At 37.9% G+C, this 19455-nt stretch overlaps 1 protein-coding gene across 2 annotated transcripts in view; it reads left to right on the top strand.

Moving 5' to 3' along the window:
* bcl11ba (BAF chromatin remodeling complex subunit BCL11B a) overlaps nucleotides 1-19455 on the top strand; it is a 98456-nt gene that overhangs the window by 15821 nt on the left and 63180 nt on the right. For both annotated transcript variants that reach the window (XM_049464132.1, XM_022673271.2), the window contains exon 2: nucleotides 12548-12937. In XM_049464132.1, the coding sequence (XP_049320089.1) occupies nucleotides 12548-12937 (390 nt within the window). The remainder of the gene's footprint in view (nucleotides 1-12547; nucleotides 12938-19455) is intronic.

Here is a 19455-nt window from a genome sequence, read left to right as displayed (position 1 = left end):
GAGGATGTCGTACTTGTGTGTATCTTTGCTGTCATATATTTGGTGTCATCTTCATCATATTTTTTGTCTTTATTGTCTTTTTTTGTCTGTTTTATTCATTAAATGAGTCTGGCAGCTGTTCTTTACACTGTGTCCAAATTCCATAGTGAATGGACCAATGGAAAAACGATCTAAATTGACTTGGAATCAAATGGAATTTTTATTTATTTTTTATTTTTTTTACATTTTTACTGTTTTTCTTTTCATTGAATCTCAATTTGAAAATGATAACCTCCATTAAAAGTTTAGACGTTTTTCTATTTTCTATATTCCAAAATTCTCTATCTATCTATCTATCTATCTATCTATCTATCTATCTATCTATCTATCTATCTATCTATCTATCTATCTATCTATCTATCTATCTATCTATCTATCTATCTATCTATCTATCTATCTATCTATCTATCTATCTAATTCATATTCAGGACACATTATTACTTGTTAATGACGCATTAGTAAATTTCTGCTTGTTTTAACTCAACATACCTCAAATGACACTACAATCTAAAAAAAGATCAAAAGTCTGTGTGCTTTTACTTTTTCACTGTCTTTCACTTTTAACACTTTTGACATTCTGTTCAAGTTTCACAAAAATGGACCAATAGGAGTGCTCCAAAATGACTTAGTATAATATAATCTTTTCACATCGACAAATTTAAGGGTCTATTTTATATTTAACGACTTTGAAAAAAACAATATACCTAATATATATAGTAAATGATAACCTAATTACCTAGGTTACAATATAGGATACATAATGTATATTACAATACAAAAAATATAAACATTCTCAGTTGGCAGTCGTTCTTTACATTGTCTCCGAATTTTGGGATGAATGGACCAATAGAAATGTTTCGAAAATGACTGGAAATTAAATGTATTGAAGGATAAGAAGCTTTTTTCTGGGTTATTTGTTCTGTTTTTTGAGATATAGAGGTTTTAGGCTGTAGATGTTAAATGAGTTTTAAGAATAGAAATATATTAAATGAACTGAAGTGAGTGAAGCTCAGTGAGGTGTTTGAGTGTTTGGGATGTGATGGACTGGAATCTCAGCTATTTACTCCTCAGGTCTCACTTTCCTCCTTCTGTCTGTCTGACTGCTGGAGAGAGAGAAAGGGAGAGAGAGAGAGAGATAAAGAGATAGAGTGAGAGAGAGATAGAGATAGAGCTCCATAAAGACAAATAACATTTGACATTTCCGCCGCCCTGATAGAATTATATGGAGTATTTGTTGAGGGATCAGAGAAAATGATGAGCCGTAATGTTACCTTGGTGACAGCATTGTTATCACCAGTGGATAAGAGAGAGGGAGAGAGAGAGAGAGAGAGAGAGTCTGGTGTGCAGTGCAGTGTGAGTGTGTGAGAGACTCCTGGCTGTTTGGCTAGACTGGTAAAAGAAGAGAACACACACACACACACGCACAGTACCTTTCTTGGTATCTTTAAATAGAACAAAATGGAAAGAGAACTACAATTACTGATTTTCTTTTTATTTATTTAAAGCAACTGACTTTACAAATTACATATCACAACATATCAATTTATCAATAAAAATAAAGGGAACTAAAGGGAACAGTCACATGCCTGTACACACACACACACACACACACACACACATACACACATACAAACACACACACACACACACACACACACACACACACACACACACACACACACACACACACACACACACACACACACAAACACACACACACACACACAGTTTCTTTCTTGGTAGCCTTAAATAGAACAAAAGAAATTAAATGAAAATGGAATAAAATTGCATAATGTTTATTTTCATATTTACATATAGTAATATATCAATAAATCATTACATTACCAATAAAATGTTAGAATGAAGAAATCGTAGGTGTAATTTATGTTCTTTTCGTAATTGTAGTTCTATACATGAAATCTTTTAAAAAGAAAATCAGACCAATAGAAATTCTCTTTTTTTTAAAAAAAAAAACCTTTTTCGTTGACTTTCATTGAAAGTTAAGCAGTTTTTTTGCATCTCTTGTTGCAAAGCTGCTATTTTGGGTGATATTCTGAGATTTTGGAAGTTTGGTTTTTGGGTGAAAGTGACAGAATATGTATATTATATTGCTGTGCTGCTGACAGACATAAGAGCACGAGTGTGAGGACTGATCATACTGATTATAACACCTGTGTGTGTATATGTGTGTGTGTGTGTGGAGTCTGTGTATTTTGAGTGTGTGTGTTGTGTGTGGTGTGTTTAGAGGGTTTGGGGTAGAATGTGAATGTGAGTGAGTGTGTGTGTGTGTGTGTGTGGGGGGGGGGGGTATGCATTTTCTTTTAAATTGCACAGTGACAGCATTGCATGCTAGCAACGTGCTGCTTCCTGTGGTTGGCACACTGAGAGAGAGAGAGAGAGAGAGAGAGAGAGAGAAGGAGAGAGAGAGAGAGAGAGAGAGAGAGAGAGAGAGAGAGAGAGAGAGAGAGAGAGAGAGAGAGAGAGAGAGAATTTGAGCTGCACATTTTTTACCGGTCTGGGCTTTAGCTCCTGCTGTCAGTGTGATTTGGGCCTGTGCTGGACCTGTGACACATTAAACTAATGCTTTCCACCATTGCCCCACACACACACACACACACACACACATTCTTCTACAGCCTCATATTCCCTCCTCCTCTACACACACACACACACATCTTCAGCCTGCTTATTATCTGTGTGTAAGAGATGATTATACTCTGAAGCATTAAATTAGCTTTAAACTGAGTATTCTGATTATTCTTCAGCTAAGAGTTTTATTAGATAGATAGATAGATAGATAGATAGATAGATAGATAGATAGATAGATAGATAGATAGATAGATAGATAGATAGATAGATAGATAGATAGAACGATCTAGCGACAGATCACAAGCCATCAAACCAAGCTGAACTGCTTCAATTTTTGCACCAGGAGTAAAGCAGCATAAAGTTATCCAAAAGCAGTGTGTAAGACTGGTGGAGGAGAACATGCTGCCAAGATGCATGAAAACTGTGATTAAAAACCAGGGTTATTCCACCAAATATTGATTTCTGAACTCTTAAAACTTTATGAATATGAACTTGTTTTCTTTGTATTATTTGAGGTCTGAAAGCTCTGCATCTTTGTTGTTATTTCAGCCATTTCTCATTTTCTGTAAATAAATGCTCTAAATGACAATTTTTGTATTTGGAATTTGGGAGAAATGTTGTCTGTAGTTTATAGAATAAAACAACAATGTTCATTTTACTCAAACATAAACCTATAAATAGCAAAATCAGAGAAACTCATTTTTTCCAAAGCTGAATTGCCCAGAAACCAGAAAAATATATAATACTCTCTCTCTTTTTTAACAGTACAATGATTTAATGATGAATGGACCAGTACAAGTGCTGAAAATGAAATAACACTTACAGTACAGTCTTTTTTACATTGACTTCCATTGAAGCAACATTATATAATATAAGAATATCTACACACATTAAAATGACATTAAAACTAAGCTTATCACTTTGTCAGGATGTGCGTGTCCTCGCTGTCACTTCAAAGGCACGAATCTACCCCATTTTTGATGAATGAGCCAATAGAAATGCTTCAGAGACGATAATGTTAAAATGTATGGTAATTTTTACACTCAAGTTGATATGTTTTATTTAAGTTTATTTTATATTTTTTAATATTTATCATTATTTTTTAAATCTATGATCACACACACACACACACACACACACACATACATAACCCCCCCGCCCCCACTCCTCCAGCCTTATCTTGCTTTTGCTTTGCTGCTGCTGCAAGTTCCCAGGATGTGCAGAATCACACACACACACATGCAAATGTTCACAGGCACACTCTAATACACGCACACACACACACACGCACACACATATATTTTTATCTTCACAGGTGCACTTTTTAGTGAATATGTAGACGCCATCTTTTGCATTTGCTTATATCCTCTTGTTTATGGATGCGCTCTTTTTGTGTGTGTGTGTAAGTGTGTTTTGTGTGTGTGTGTAAGTGTGTTTTGTGTGTATGTAAGTGTGTGAATTCACTACAGTAGTTCTGTAATACAGTATCAAGTTCCATTGTCACATAATACAATATTATAGTCTCGTATTATAATATAGTGTAGTGTACGTTAGGCAGACGTCTGCGGTTGCCAAGTATATGCAGATATGTGCGTGTGTTTATTTCCATAGATGAACTCCTAATTTAATGCACAGATGGGCTGAGTTTGCCTGAAGGGGGTCTGTGCACCCCCAGTATCTCTGAGAGGGGGCCGGATTAGTGGAAGATGCTCATCATCGTAGGCTCATAACACCTGCACCTGAGGCTAAAACCACGAGCATTATTATTATTATTATTATTATTATTATTATTATTATTATTATTATTACTACTTTTGTTCACTTCCTAAGCCTATCCCTTAAAGGTCTACTATGTGGGCCCACACTGTCATTAACTACATATTATCTCATAACTTTTACATATTATCAGTATTAGATTAGCTTTAGCATATTAGCATCCCACACTGAATAATAAAAGAGTGTTCAGCTTAATAACAGACTATTAAGAATGCAGCATGCAGCTTTAAGGCTTTAACACACCAGTAATTATTATAACTACAACAATATTAGCTATTATTATTATGATTATTATTGCTATAATAATAACTATGGGTTCAGATTTATGTTGGGAAACATATTGTCCTCAGCATGTACAGCTCTGGAAAAAAAATAAGAGACCACTTTAGTTTCTGAATCAATATTTGGTGGAATAACCCTGGCAGTTTTTAATCACAGTTTTCATGCATCTTGGCATCATGTTCTCCTCCACCAGTCTTACACACTGCTTTTGGGTAACTTTACGCCTTTACTCCTGGTGCAAAAATGAAAGACAAGTCAAGCAGTTTAGCTTGGTTTGATGGCTTGTGATCATCCATCTTCCTCTTGATTATATTCTAGAGGTTTTCAATTTGGTAAAATCAAAGAAGCTCATAATTTTAAGTGATCTCCTATTTTTTTCCAGAAGCTGTATGATTAATATAATAAATACTTTTATTTATTAAACACTGTATAAAACATAGTTTATGCTGTGCAATTTTTCCATTTTTTTTGCAGTTTATATATTATTTTGTATATACTGTATATGAAAAATGGCAGTTGCTTGTCTGTTTGCACAGACAATTCTAACCAGACACTGCCAGACATGATCATTGCCACCCAGACTTCTATAAGGTATTCCTAAAATAAATGCAAAAAAAAAAAAACCCTTACAAGATAACACCTCACGACTTATGCAAGTGTGTGCTTTTCCAAGCAATTCTCTGAGGTTATTACACATTATAATCAGTCTACATACTGCTACTGAGTTTTTAGCATATTCTTGTATTATTTTTTTTAAAGAAAAACCTTTTGAAAAACCTTTTACACTGTGTATATATATATATATATATATATATATATATATATATATATATATATATATAACCTTTTACACTATATATATATATATATATATATATATATATATATATATATATATATATATATATATATATATATATATATATTTTTTTTTTTTTTTTTTTTAAATACTGCATTAGAATGTTATGATGTATGGACCAATAGAAAGGCTGCATTGGTCCAAGAATTAAAACAAGAATTTTGATGTTTTACTAGAAGTTAAGTAACTAGTTAGTTTTTTAATGCTAATTTTTATAAGTACTTTATGAACTTTATGAAGCTCCTCTCTGACAGAGATCTGGGTTTTCACGTTTTTCACGTTTTTCATGTTTTCTCAGTCTGACATTACGAATCTGTCCACATTTATACTTTGGAGCGGCGACAAATTGCAGATGGATGCGCAGGCTGCTTGTAATTTATCATCTAAAATTAGTGGTGAGGCGAGTCCTGTGGGAGATGTAAACATGGCTACCTGTGTTACGTGCGGAGAGTCATCGCTGGCTCTGTCGGAGTGTTACAGAGCACACGTCTGCCGGCTGTGAGTGATTGCCTCGTATCACGCCGACGTTGCCTCATGCTGGAGCACCTGGGCTGTGTCCACTTTCACAAACCAGAGGCTGAAGCTGCTCACTAAACTGCAGTTTACACTCAAAACCAGGGGCTAGTCTCGTGTACCAAACGGAAAAATAATCCAAATAAATATACTATACTTCATCATTTCTTGTGGATACAATCCAATCTAATTATTTTGCTTTTACACTTCCTCACACACACAAGGTATCACATCTTTCCCATTGGCTCCTGGCACCATCTATTTGCATATTTGCATACTAGGACCTCCTGCCCTCCTCCTCTTCTTCACCATCAGTGTGTAGTCACCTCCCCCTAGGATATGTACCTTCCTCTTCCTTTCTCTGCATTTTCTTGTACTTTAGCCTGTATTAAGTTGTGCTCGCCTGAATTCAGTGTTGTAGGCTGTAAGAACAAGTTACCACTTTCTCTGCTGCTGAAAGTGATGGATTCATGAGGTAATACAGGATTTGTGAAGATGGTTACTAGGTTAATAGGCTATACATTTTGGAAAGACGATGAAATCAACTGAATGTACCTTAAAACTTAACATTTTAGTTTAGTTAGTAGGATAAAGAACATAGGAGACCACCAAAAATGATGAGTTTCTTTAATTTTACCTAATTGAAAACCTCTGGAATATAATCAAGAGGAAGATGGATGATCACAAGCCATCAAACCAAACTGAACTGCTTGAATTTTTGCACCAGGAGTGAGTAGTGGGCCTAATTCAGCGAAACACTGACGAAGGAAGGTGCCTGCCTGATGACCCCTGAGAAGAGCTTGCACTGAAGTTTGTGTTAGAGTTTGGATGAAGGGGATTGGTGTGGTCCTGCTCTTGTAATAATTTGTCTCATGAGTTTTTGTAGACGTCTGAGTACTTGGCAGTTGAGGCACGGACCATGAACATAGTTCGCTATGCTTCTGGATTCTTGTCGAGCCAGTATCAGATGGTAGTGGTTGCTGTGTTCTGCTCAAGCAACTTATAATGTGATTTATTGTGTGTGATTGTGCTTAGGTAAGTGTGTTGTTGCCATAGTTAAAGGAAGTGAGCTTAGATTAAGGAGGTATTCTGTTTGTTCATAGGTTATTTTTTGGTAGGTCTGTTACTTGGCAGTTGAGGCAATGGACCATGAACATAGTGTTAGGCTGTGCTTCTGGATTCTTGTCGAGCCAGTATCAGATTGTGGTGGTTTTGCTATTGTTGTTAGTTGAGTGAGTAGTAGATCCTGGCTGAGCCCTATGCATAACCCCAGCTGTTAGGTGCAGGATTTGTCAATTTCCTGTATTATATTACTTGCACCAGGAGTGAGTAGCATAAAGTTATCCAAAAGCAGTGTGTAAGACTGGTGGAGGAGAACATGATGCCAAGATGCATAAAAACTGTGATTAAAAACCAGGGTTATTTCACCAAATATTGATTTCTGAACTCTTAAAACTTTATGACTATGACCTTTTTAGTTTGTTCTTTGCAATATTTGAGGTCTGAAACCTCTTTTTTATTTTTCTTTGTTATTTCAGCCATTTCTCATTTTCTGCAAATAAATGCTCTAAATGACAACATATTTATTTCATTCAAACATATATCTATAAATAGCAAAATCAGAGAAACTGATTCAGAAAATGAAGTTGTCTCTTCATTTTTTTCAGAGCTGTATATAGGTGTAGGTTTGGATAAACTTTTGAATTCTATGAGTTTTATGAGTTGGATTGGCCAAATGTAGGGTTAAGATATTTTCACAAGGAATTTTTGTGAAACCATAACTGTCATGAACAAATTACATTAGTTTAAAAGATTATTATTATTATTATTTTTTTTTTGAGTGTATTTATGCTGTGGGTCACGTTTCTTGGCTGTAGGGCTGTTTTTGTAAGTGTAAGGTCCTTGTTGATCTCTGTACTCTCTGACAATTTGCTAATTTCTGCGCTTCCCCTCTCGTTTCTCAGATTTATATACGCATCAAAGGTCCCCACCTGCTCGTCGGCTTGGTAGCTCACAGCGTCGCTGTGGTACTTTTCTTTTTTTCTTTCTTCGTTTTCTTTTCTTTTTCTGGTTTAGCCCAAATCGTGCAGCGCAGCGACGCACCGCGAGCTTGAAAGCGGTGACAGGAAGCCGAAAAGAGTGTAAAGTGGCAGTCAGATAGGTGTTTGTCTAGATCGTGTGATTAGTATGGCACAAGGATAAGCTGTCACATGTAACGTCAACACGGCCCGTCTGTGTGAAGGGTCTCTCGGGGGGCTTCGTCAAGGGCCTCCACTGTCTTTGATAAAAAAAAGAAAGTGCTGGAGCAGCAGAGGGCCTGCAACTACAAAGGCCCGGCTGAAAGGTGTGGGCTGATATTTCAAGATGGAGGCAGTGAGGGTGTCCGGTGTGTGTTTGCGGTTTCTGCATAAACACCACCCGAGCGATTTCACTGCTGATCTGCTAAAGGTGGTCTTAAAGCTCTTATTATAGATAAATAGATGCTCTATTGATCCCAGAAGGAAATTCTGGACATCCAGTAGCAGCAGGTATACACAGTACCCAAAAAAATGTATTTACTGTTATACATGTGTTACCACAGCAATTTTGTGTAATTACACATATACTATATGTACAACCATATTTGGACCCTTTTCATTTAGCTGTTCAATTTAAAACAAAGGGATTCATTGTTGGACTAAGTGTATCTAATGTCCACCTAGTTCACCACTTTCTCTCCCAATAGTGTTGATTGGAGCGAATTATGGGCAAATAGTGGACCAGTAGTGGGCTAATAGTGGGCTAATAGTGGGCAAATAGTGGGCTAATAGTGGGCTAATAGGTGGCTTATTGTGGGGCAATAGTGGACTAATAGTTGGCTGATTGTGGGCAAGTAGTGGGTCAATAGTTTGCCAATAGTTGGCGAATTGTAGTGGGCCAGTAGTGGGCTTAACAGTGGGCCAATAGTGGGCCAACAGTGGGCTAAAAGTGGGCCAATAGTGGGCTAATAGTTGGCTAATTGTGGGCCAATAGTTGGCTAATTGTGGGCAAATAGTGGGTCAGTAGTGTGCTAATAGTTGTCTAATTGTGGGCCAATAGTGGGCTAATAGTTGACTAATTGTGGGCCAATAGTTGGCTAATTGTGGGCTAGTTGTGGGCCAATAGTTGGCTAATTGTGGGCCAATAGTTGGCTAATTGTGGGCAAATAGTGGGTCAGTAGTGTGCTAATAGTTGTCTAATTGTGGGCCAATAGTGTGCTTATAGTTGGCTGATTGTTTGGCAAATAGTGGGCCAGTAGTGGGCTAACAGTGGGCCAATAGTTGGCTAATTGTGGGCCAATAGTGGGCTAATAGTTGGCTAATTGTGGGCAAATAGTGAGTCACTAGTGTGCTAATAGTTGGCTAATTATGGGCTATTCTACTGGAAGTACTTTTCTTATAGCTGAAGCCATTCATTTGTACCAACATTTGTACCTTTAGTACAGTGTATTACTTAAACCATTCACCAAAAATCACTATATTTAGAGTACCTAAACCTGCCCCACACCCACTGGTGTCTCCTTATCTTTTCTTTTCTTTTCTCTTCTCTTCTTCTCTTTCTTCTCTCTCTCTCGTTCGAAGGCCGTCTCGTTCTTTTTTTTCTCTCCTCGGCTCTCGCTCTCACAGGCACTGTATAGTGTATTAATAACAGTGTGGTTGGGACCTGGCCCCACATATGGATGTTTATCAGGACTTGGCGGAGAGCAGGACAGAACATGCCGGAGCGCTGTGTGTGTGTGTGTGTGTGTGAGTGTGTGTGTGGCCGGCGGGATGATTAAGTGGGGAGTCCCGTTTTATTCTGCGCTCTCCGAGTTTAGAGCGACTGTCGTGGGACGGAGGTGAACTGTAAAAGCGGCCTGGGCATTCGCTTCCTTCACTTTAACAAGCTGCCGAATAACTCAACGCCGTATGAACTGATCCTGAACTCGGGGAAAACGTGTGATTACGTCTCCAGTTCCATATAATTTATCTTTTATTTCAATTTTCCGCAGCGCTTTATTCCAGTCGTGTAATTTTAACCCGTTTCTGCACTAAATACAGCCAGTTATTCATCTCATCAGCTTTATAATTCATGAATTAAAATATGAATTATTTAGTAATAAGCATGAAACTAATGTGTAATGTGGTTATGGGAGGGAAGAATGTGGAGATAAGATATGGTGGCTTATAGTTAAGGCCAATATTGGAACTTTTGTGGACTAATTGCTGGCTAATGTGGGCAAATAGTGGGCTAATAGTGGGCCAATGGTTGGCTAAGTGTGGGCCAATAGTGGGCTAATAGTGGGCCAATGGTTGGCTAAGTGTGGGCCAATAGTGGGCTACTAGTTGGCTAAATGTGGGCCAAATGTGGGCTAATATTGAGCCAATAGTGGGCTAATAGTGGGTCAAAAATGGGCAAATAGATGACTAATTGTGTGGAAAATAAGGGGCTAGTAGTGAACTGAAAACCAATTGTAGTAAACTATTTGTGGGCCAATAGCTGGCTAATTGTCAGCCAGCAGTCGGTTGGTCAGTCACTAGTGGGCTAATGTTTTACTAATTATGTGCAAATAGTGGGCTAATAGTGGACCAATTGTGTCCAAATAGTGGGCTAATAGTGGACCAATTGTGTCCAAATAGTGGGCTAATAGTGGGATATTTGTGGGCAAATAGTGGCCTAATAGTAGGCTAAAGGATAAACCAATCGTGGTTTAATACAGTATTAGACTTTTCTGTTGGGAATGATATTTTGCATTTGCATAATTCCATATAATCTTCATATTAAATGTGCTTGTTTTGCAGTAGTTATTACTGGTGTTTAAGTTTTAACTTTTGTTGTACTGAGAGGATTTTGATTGGAAAATTCATTGCCTGCTTTGCTTTACACACAAAAAAAGAGTGAACAAAAACAGCCTATATTTAGTTAGCATGCTCAGTTTCACAGGTTAGCATGCTATGCTATCATGCTAACTTGCTAACTCTGTGAAATCAGAGCAGAATGTGAGACGAGACGCGTCTGAAGACGGCAACAGTAGCAGACGGAAAAATAAACCACAACCAGTCTAACTAATAACAGCATTACATTTAGCTGAATCTACTGTAGAGAAGCATCTAAAAGTAGGCTGTGATCCTAAAGCTACCCAACACACACACACACACACCACACACACACACACACACACATGCCACACACACACACAGAGCTAACAGCATCACACAGTTTCCCAGAGTTTGAGTGTGTGCTGCTTCACAACATATTATTTTGTCGTACTATCTGCTCATATTGGGCCAATATAGTGTATATATATACTGTAAATAAAAGAATATAGATGCATAATTACATATGTGTTATGTATTGTCAGTAATGTTTAAACAATGGTGGTTAGTTTGATACGTTTTTGATATTTCAATGTATATATTAAAATTACATTGCATAAATTGGATATTTCTAGGTATGATTTGACTTTTTTCTATCACTATTTGAATTATATTGTTATATTGACAGAACTTATATAGTTATATAAATTCTGGCCGTGTTGTCCAGCTATGTAGTATAATCTTTCACAGCTGATTTTTAGTCACAATTAGTCATAGTTCATTTCAAGTTTTAGCTTTTAGTTAGATTAACTCCTTGACCACTAGGTTTATTATTTTATATTATAATATAGTATTTTTACATTATTATTAAAAAATTAAAATTTCTTTGATTTTACCAAATTGAAAACCTCTGGAATAAAATAAAGAGGAAGATGGATGATCACAAACCATCAAACCAAGCTGAACTGCTTGTATTTTTTGCACCAGGAGTAAAGCAGCATAAAGTGATCTAAAAGCAGTGTGTAAGACTGGTGGAGGAGAACATGATGCCAAGATGAATAAAAATCACCAAATATTGATTTCTGAACTCTTATAACTTTATCAATATGAACTTCTTTTTTATTGCATTATTTAAGATTAAATGGAACATTTCTAATGTTTTACAAATAAATACTTTAAATTATTATATTTGTATTTGTAACTTGGGAGAAATATTGTCTGTGGTTTATAAAATAAAACAACAATGTGTATTTTACTTAAACATACTGTATACCTATAAGTAGCACAATCAGAGAAACTGATTCAGAAACTGAATTGCTCTCTTGTTTTTTTTTCCAGAGCTGTACATAATATATATATTTATATATGTTGCAGAATAACAAGATTTTTCACAGTTTTTCTAATTTCACATCATCCTTTATGGTAATACGTATATATCACATATACGTAGATAATCCTCCTGCAGAAGCTTCCTGTTGTGAAGTAGTTGATACCAGTTTGAGTTGCATGAGGTGCATTTTATGGGTGTGAGTACCCCAGGGTTCTATTCTAGGGCCTATGAAATTAGTATTAATGGTGACAGTGATGCAGTTATAAAGGATTATGAAGTTATATTAAGTATTAAGTTATCAAATTAAGGTGCTGACCGAACGTTTCTCTGTTTTTGCCCCCGCAGCGGACGCTGAGCATGTGGATGCGGGAATGCCCGTGGCCGAACTGCCCCCTCACCCCCACACGCTGCTGGAGCCCAGCATGGCCAGCTCGCTGCCCCCCGGCCTGGGGGACCACGACTTGCTGACCTGCGGCCAGTGCCAGGAGACGTTCCCCCTGGGGGAGATCCTGCTCTTCATCGAGCACAAGAAGAAGCAGTGCCAGAGCCTGACGGGCGTCCACGGCTGCTATGACAAAACGGTGGACCGCAGCAGCCCCTCTCCGCCGCGGGCCGAGCTGAGGAAGGTGGTGGAACCGGTCGAAATCGGAATCCAGGTGACACCCGAGGAGGAAGATGAGAGACTGTTGACGCCTCCGAAAGGAATTTGCCCCAAGCAAGAGAGCGGCCTGCCAGGTAGGTCCCAATTTCTGTGAAAAGCAGAAAGCTGTCTGAAGCAGAGCTCTGACACGGACGGAAAATACGCCGAGCAGCTAGAAACCGCAGCGGCAACCGTCCTGCGATGCGTGCAGGCATTTTATACCTGGGAGTGTGTCACTCTGACACTGTCAAAAACCACATAAGCAAGCCTGAGATCTGAGACGAACAGAACTCGGCACAGTTTGAGGTGAGCGTGTGATGATTTTAGGCGTACCCCAGCATTTAGCACCTATTTATTAGCGGTACTATTAGTCACAAATTAGCGTGTCTACAAATACACGGTACATGTTTTATTTTTGCATCATTTCCACTCTCTGGTGATCCATACCAGGTAATAACGTACCTGTCTTTGGTCTTCCTTTGTTTGGGTGTTCCAAGTGGTTCAGATCAGTTGAACCATGGTTGGGTTTGTTGGCAGTGTTCAGGCTTTTGTACTGGTTACAGGGATTTGAGGCAGACTATTGTCACCCGTTAAACAATAGAAGAAGAAAGAAAACTGGTATTTTGTTGAAATTCAACTTCTTTTTGGACTTTTAGGTGTGAAAACACCCTAAATCATCTGAGAATTAGCTTGAAAGTAGTAGCCTTTGCATGCAATAACATGCAACCCAATGGAAAAGTGGAATTTACCAACAGAAATAAACCCCAGACCTCAATACACACGTCCTAGAAGACCAGCTGCATTTAGAGTAAAAGAAAAACCCTTGTAACAAACACATCAACCTTGGTTTGGGCTTTGATCTGGACTTTCAGGTGTGAAAACTGCCTAAATCAGATCAAAACTAGTTCTAGATTAGTAGTCTTAGCATGCTATATCATGCATTCCAGTTGACGAAAAGTGGTTTTTCCCAATAGAAACGCACCCCAGACCTCAATAGAAGACCGGCTTCATCTAGAGTAAGAGGAAATTTATGCATCAAACATATCGACCTTGGTTTGGACTTTGTTTTGAATTTCTTGGTGTGAAAACTACAGAAACAATGCCATAACTAGATCTAGATTAGTAGCCTTAGCGCAGTATAGTCTTACCATGCTTTCCAGTGGACAGAAAGTGTCTTTAGTAGCCTTCACATGCTATATCATGCTTTCCATTGGACAGAAAGTGGCTTAAGTAGCCTCAACATGCTATAACATGCTTTCAAGTGGACAGAACATGTCTTTAGTAGCCTTAGAATGCTGTATCATGCTTTCCATTGGACAGAAAATGTCTTTGGTAGCTTTAGCATGCTTTAACATGCTTTCCATTGGACAGAGAGTGTCTTTAGTAGCCTTAGCATGCTATACCATGCTTTCTAGTGGACAGAAAGTGTCTTTAGTAGCTTTGGCATGCTATATCATGCTTTCCAGTGGACAGAAAGTATCTATAGTAGCTTTAGCATGCTATATCATGCTTTCCAGTGGACAGAAAGTGGCTTTAGTAGCTTTAGCATGCTATATGATGCTTTCCAGTGGACAGAAAGTGTCTTTAGTAGCTTTAGCATGCTATACCATGCTTTCCAGTGGATAGAAAGTGTCTTTAATAGCCTTCGCATGCTATACGATGCTTTTCAGTGGTCAGAAAGTGTCTTTAGTAGTCTTGGAATGCTATATCATGCTTTCCAGTAGACAGAAAGTGTCTTTAGTAGCCTTAGCATGCTATACCATGCATTCCAGTGGACAGAAATAGTCTTTAGTAGCTTTAGCATGCTATATGATGCTTTCCAGTGGACAGAAAGTGTCTTTAGTAGCTTTAGCATGCTATACCATGCTTTCCAGTGGATAGAAAGTGTCTTTAATAGCCTTCGCATGCTATACGATGCTTTTCAGTGGTCAGAAAGTGTCTTTAGTAGTCTTGGAATGCTATATCATGCTTTCCAGTAGACAGAAAGTGTCTTTAGTAGCCTTAGCATGCTATACCATGCATTCCAGTGGACAGAAAGTGTCTTTAGTAGCTTTAGCATGCTATAACATGCTTTCCAGTGGAAAGAAAGTGGGTTTAGTACCTTTAGCATGCTTTCCAGTGGACAGAAAGTGTTTTAGTGGCCTTAGCATGCTATACCATGCTTTCCAGTGGATAGGAAGTGGGTTTGCCCAATAGAAACAAACCCTAGACCTCAATACAGACGTCCTAGTAGACCAGCTGCATTTAGAGTAAAGGAAAATTCACATGAATTTTTTTTTTTTTTTTTTTTACCAAACTCTCCCTTTAAAGCTGCTCATATTACACCTGTCCCGCTGCCACGAGGCACCACGCGAGCAGGCATGCGCACTCGCTCTGAGCCGAGGCTCCAGACAAAGGGAGGCACGCTCATTTCCCTCCGCAGGACGGTGGGCATCCTGTAGTGATTGTGATACCGCTCATCTGCGCGTCTCCGGAGAGATTGTTTTTCCTTCAGCTGATTTCATTAGGGGAGGCTGTGCAGCGCCTAGTGAAACATCACATTACCCAGTCAAAGCCCCCCAAAACCCCCTGAAGGACTGCGGTAGTTGAAACAAATTGCGCAAAAACGTGACAGAGAGAACTCACCCTACTTTTCATGGAGAAATCCAGCCTGAGCCATCTGCTTAAAAGGTGAAAAGCTCATTAAAATTCAAATACTCGAAATGAGAGAGAGAGGGAGTGCAAAAGAGAGAGAGAGAGAGAGAGAGAGAGAGAGAGAGAGAATGGAGTAGGATTAAAAGAGCCAGTTTGCTATTGAATAGGGGTAAAGAGGCAGTTTAGCTCAGTCCAGCTGCAGGGGGAGAGCTCCCTCTCTCTCTTAGTTATCTCACGAAAAAACAGCGCAGTCAAGTCCCTCACAAAGCAGCCAGAGGGATCTTGGGAAATGGGCCTCATAAAATAATATTCCGACTTGGACAAAGTTATCACGGGGAAGGGCTTATATGACACTGGCTCGGGTTTTAATAGCGTCTTTTTCCTGCTCTAAGCGCTCCTTGTTGGTGGAGGTTTTTCTCGAGGCGCTGGAGAGAGAGACGCTGTCCTCGCTGCCACTCAATTAAATGGCTTTAATAATCAGAAACAAGCTCAATTAGTCTGTTGGCCAACAGACCAACTGACCGACCTACAGAACACACACGGAGCAGAGCCACTGACAGCGCTAGTGATGACGACCACGACGACCAGATATGATGAAAAGCTTCGTCTCACATTTCAAAGTGTCCCCCTACATACCAGCACCGTGTTCTCATTCAGGAGAGCCGACAGATTCGCTTTTAGTAAGGACCGCACACTGTGTGTGTTCAGGATTCATAGTTATATATATATATATATATATATATATATATTTTTTTTTTTTTTAAATACAGAGGTGGAAAGTAACTAATTACATTTACTCACATTACTGTAATTAAGTAGATTTTATGAGTAATTTGTAATTTTTAAAGCAGTTTTCAAATTAGGTCATTTTACTTTTACTCAAGTTCATTTTAACCCAAGTAATTTACTTCACTACTTTGGAAAACTCCCCATTACTGAGTCACAAATGAAATGCTGGAAAAAAAACTAACAAATTGTTTGAATAAAAAAAAAACATAGAGTTTTGTTCTCCATGGCAGAGCAGCTGAACTTTTCCCAGCACTGTTTATTACGGTTACGGGCACTATGGGCACTTTTACTTTTACTTGAGTAGAATTTTAGCAAAGTAAAGGTACTTTTACTTAATTACAAATTTTCAGTACTTTTTCCACCTCTGATTAAATACACAGATCTGTTCACTTTCTTTGCAATTTTGCAAATCCTTTTTCTTCAAAAGCTGCTTTAAAACTTTACAGAGGTAGAAAAAAAAAACGTAATTGGAATTCACTGTAAAACATTTGTGAAAAAAACAATAACTAGTTTTGGGTTTTTGCTTAATAGAAATTAAATATACTGTATATTTGTTTATACAGAGTAAGAAATTACACCAGAACAGATACAACTGTTGTCATTCAAGAGGGCCGACAGATTCACAACACATTATGTGTTTAGGTTTTATGGCTAAAGATATATTTAAATATATCCATTTTTCACTTTTTACACACTGTAATTAGACTTTTTTTTTATTATTATTAGCAAATTTGCAAATCCTTTATCTCCAAAAATTACATGTTTACAGGTGTAGAAAAAAATAACTGTAATTGGAATTCAGTGTAAAACGTTTGTGAAGAAAAAAGCTAGTTTTTGGGATTTTGCTCGGTCGTGATTAAGCATACCATATATATGTTTATACAGTGTGAGAAATGACACAAAAAACTGTTATCATTGAGGAGGGACGACAGATTTTTTTTTCTTAAGGACCGCAAAGAAATCTACTCACCAGTTTACTCACTATGTGTTTAGGCTTTTATGAATTTAGATATATTTAAATAGAAATCTGTTTTTTCCACTTTTTACATTTGTCTTTCTTAAGATATCACGAAATTTGGTAAATTGGTACATTTGTGAAAAAGAATTAGCTCCAAAAATTACAATTTTATAGAAGTTGGAAAAAAATAACCTTTCCATTGGAAGTCACTTTGGATCATTTCTATTGGAAACATTATATTGCAAACATAGAGCAAGCTTTTCTTTTACTTGATAGTGATGAAATATACTATATATTTGTTTATACAGTTTAAGAAGATATATATACACACACACACACACACATACACACACATTTTTTCTTTTGTAAATATGACAAAAACTAAAAAATCCACAAAAACCAAAGAGAAGAGTACATTTGGAGCGTTTCTATTGGTTCATTCATCGTGAAATTATTATAAAATGTATGATATAATGAAACTCTGTCAAAATTAACAATATGTAAAAAAAAGTCAAATTCAGCAAAAATGGAGCAAGATTTTTTGTTTGATAAAATAGTGATAGAATATACTGTATATTTGTTTATACAGTTAAAAAAAATCCACATATTGTGAATATGGACCTGAAAAATCCACAAAAACCAAAGAGAAGAGAGTTATTTTACGTTATATGTTTGTATATTCCTGGATGTATGAACATGTATTTACTCGAGAGTACTCACATATCGCAAAATCAACTCTCGCGGACGGCGCCAAGTCATTCATTCGGCCTGAAATGTAAATGACTTTTGTAATAAGGCAAATTCTATTTTAAACTGCTTTCTTAATAAGCTCCAGGTTTGAGGGGGATAATTTTTAATCTTATTTAAACTTCAGCATTTGAATAATGGCTTATTGAAATGAAAGATGAACATTTGCCTTGCCTCCCTGACTCATATTGCGGCGAGTGCGAGTAAATTTTTTACTCCTTTCATTAGTGGAGGTTTGGAGAGCGAGAGAATTCGCGGGGCTGAGCGCTGGAGAATAAAGGCGCAGATGAAATGTCCTCCGAAATGATTAAGAAGCTTGAATGTCAGCTCGGGCGTGCAGCTAAACATGTGCAGGCCGCCTTGTATTCATAATTGCCTCCCAGCAGGTTAAAGTATTCTTTTATGCTAAACCTTTCCGCACCCATTTGTTCTCCACGTGAAATAGAAAATGACACGCGGAAAAACACTCAGCACCCCCCCCCTCCTCCCCTCTATATCCCCACTATACACATCCACAACCCCCCCCCCCCCCACACACACACACTCACACACACTTTACCCTGAATATAGCAGCTCCCGTTCATACTCTCAAAGCGCAGATCATTTTTCATAAATTTGTTTTTTTCTCTTTAATATATCCATCTGTCAGCTTCAAACGCTGAAATGAAGAGAGAGAGAGAGAGAGAGAGAGAGAGTGTGTATGTGTGTGTGTAAGAGTGTGTGTGAGCTGGAGAGAGTGTGTGTGTGTGTGTGTGTGTGTGTGTTTCAGCTTCTGCATAGAAATCATAAAGCTAATTTTGAGTAGAACAGTATATCATCCTTATAAGCTTCGAGCACTTACAGACCTGTGTGTGCTTAAACGTGTGTGTGATTAAAATATATATATATATATATGTGTGTGTGTGTGTGTGTGTGTGTGTGTGTGTGTGTGTGTGTGTGTGTGTGTGTGTGAGAAAGAGAGAGTTTGATCTTTTCTCCCTCTGTCGGGCTCCGACACACGAGCAGTGTTTTGACAGGCGTTAAACTCTGCTGCTTCATTCACACACGTCAACCTGCATCACATCATAACCTCCACAGACACACACACACACACACACACTTATATACACGTGTACACACACACTTATACACATACACACACACACTCTTAATCACACCCCCAAAATGTGATGGAAGGCTCTGATGCAGGAAGAGGAGAGGCTTTCTGATTTCTAAAATTTCATCACTTCCTGCACAAGCCCCGCTTTCCCTAAAGCATCTTAGTGTGAGGTCGTCTTAACCAATAGAGAGAGAGAGAGAAAGAGAGAGAGAGTTCAGTGTACTGCTCGCTCGACCAATTAGATTATTTAGAAATATTGCGTTGTTGTCAAAACTCAGCATTGTTCAGAGATGTGGGATTCAGGTTCAAACCATGAAAATGTAGTGTTGTATAGATGCTGAATTCTCTACAGCATGTAATCAGTGTGTCTTTGCTGTCAAAACAAT

The sequence above is a fragment of the Astyanax mexicanus genome, chromosome 14 (genome assembly GCF_023375975.1).
Source record: "Astyanax mexicanus isolate ESR-SI-001 chromosome 14, AstMex3_surface, whole genome shotgun sequence".
Lineage (NCBI taxonomy): Eukaryota > Metazoa > Chordata > Actinopteri > Characiformes > Acestrorhamphidae > Astyanax > Astyanax mexicanus.
The sequence above is the reverse complement of the archived record's forward strand: the minus strand, read 5'-3'. Positions and strand labels throughout refer to the sequence as shown.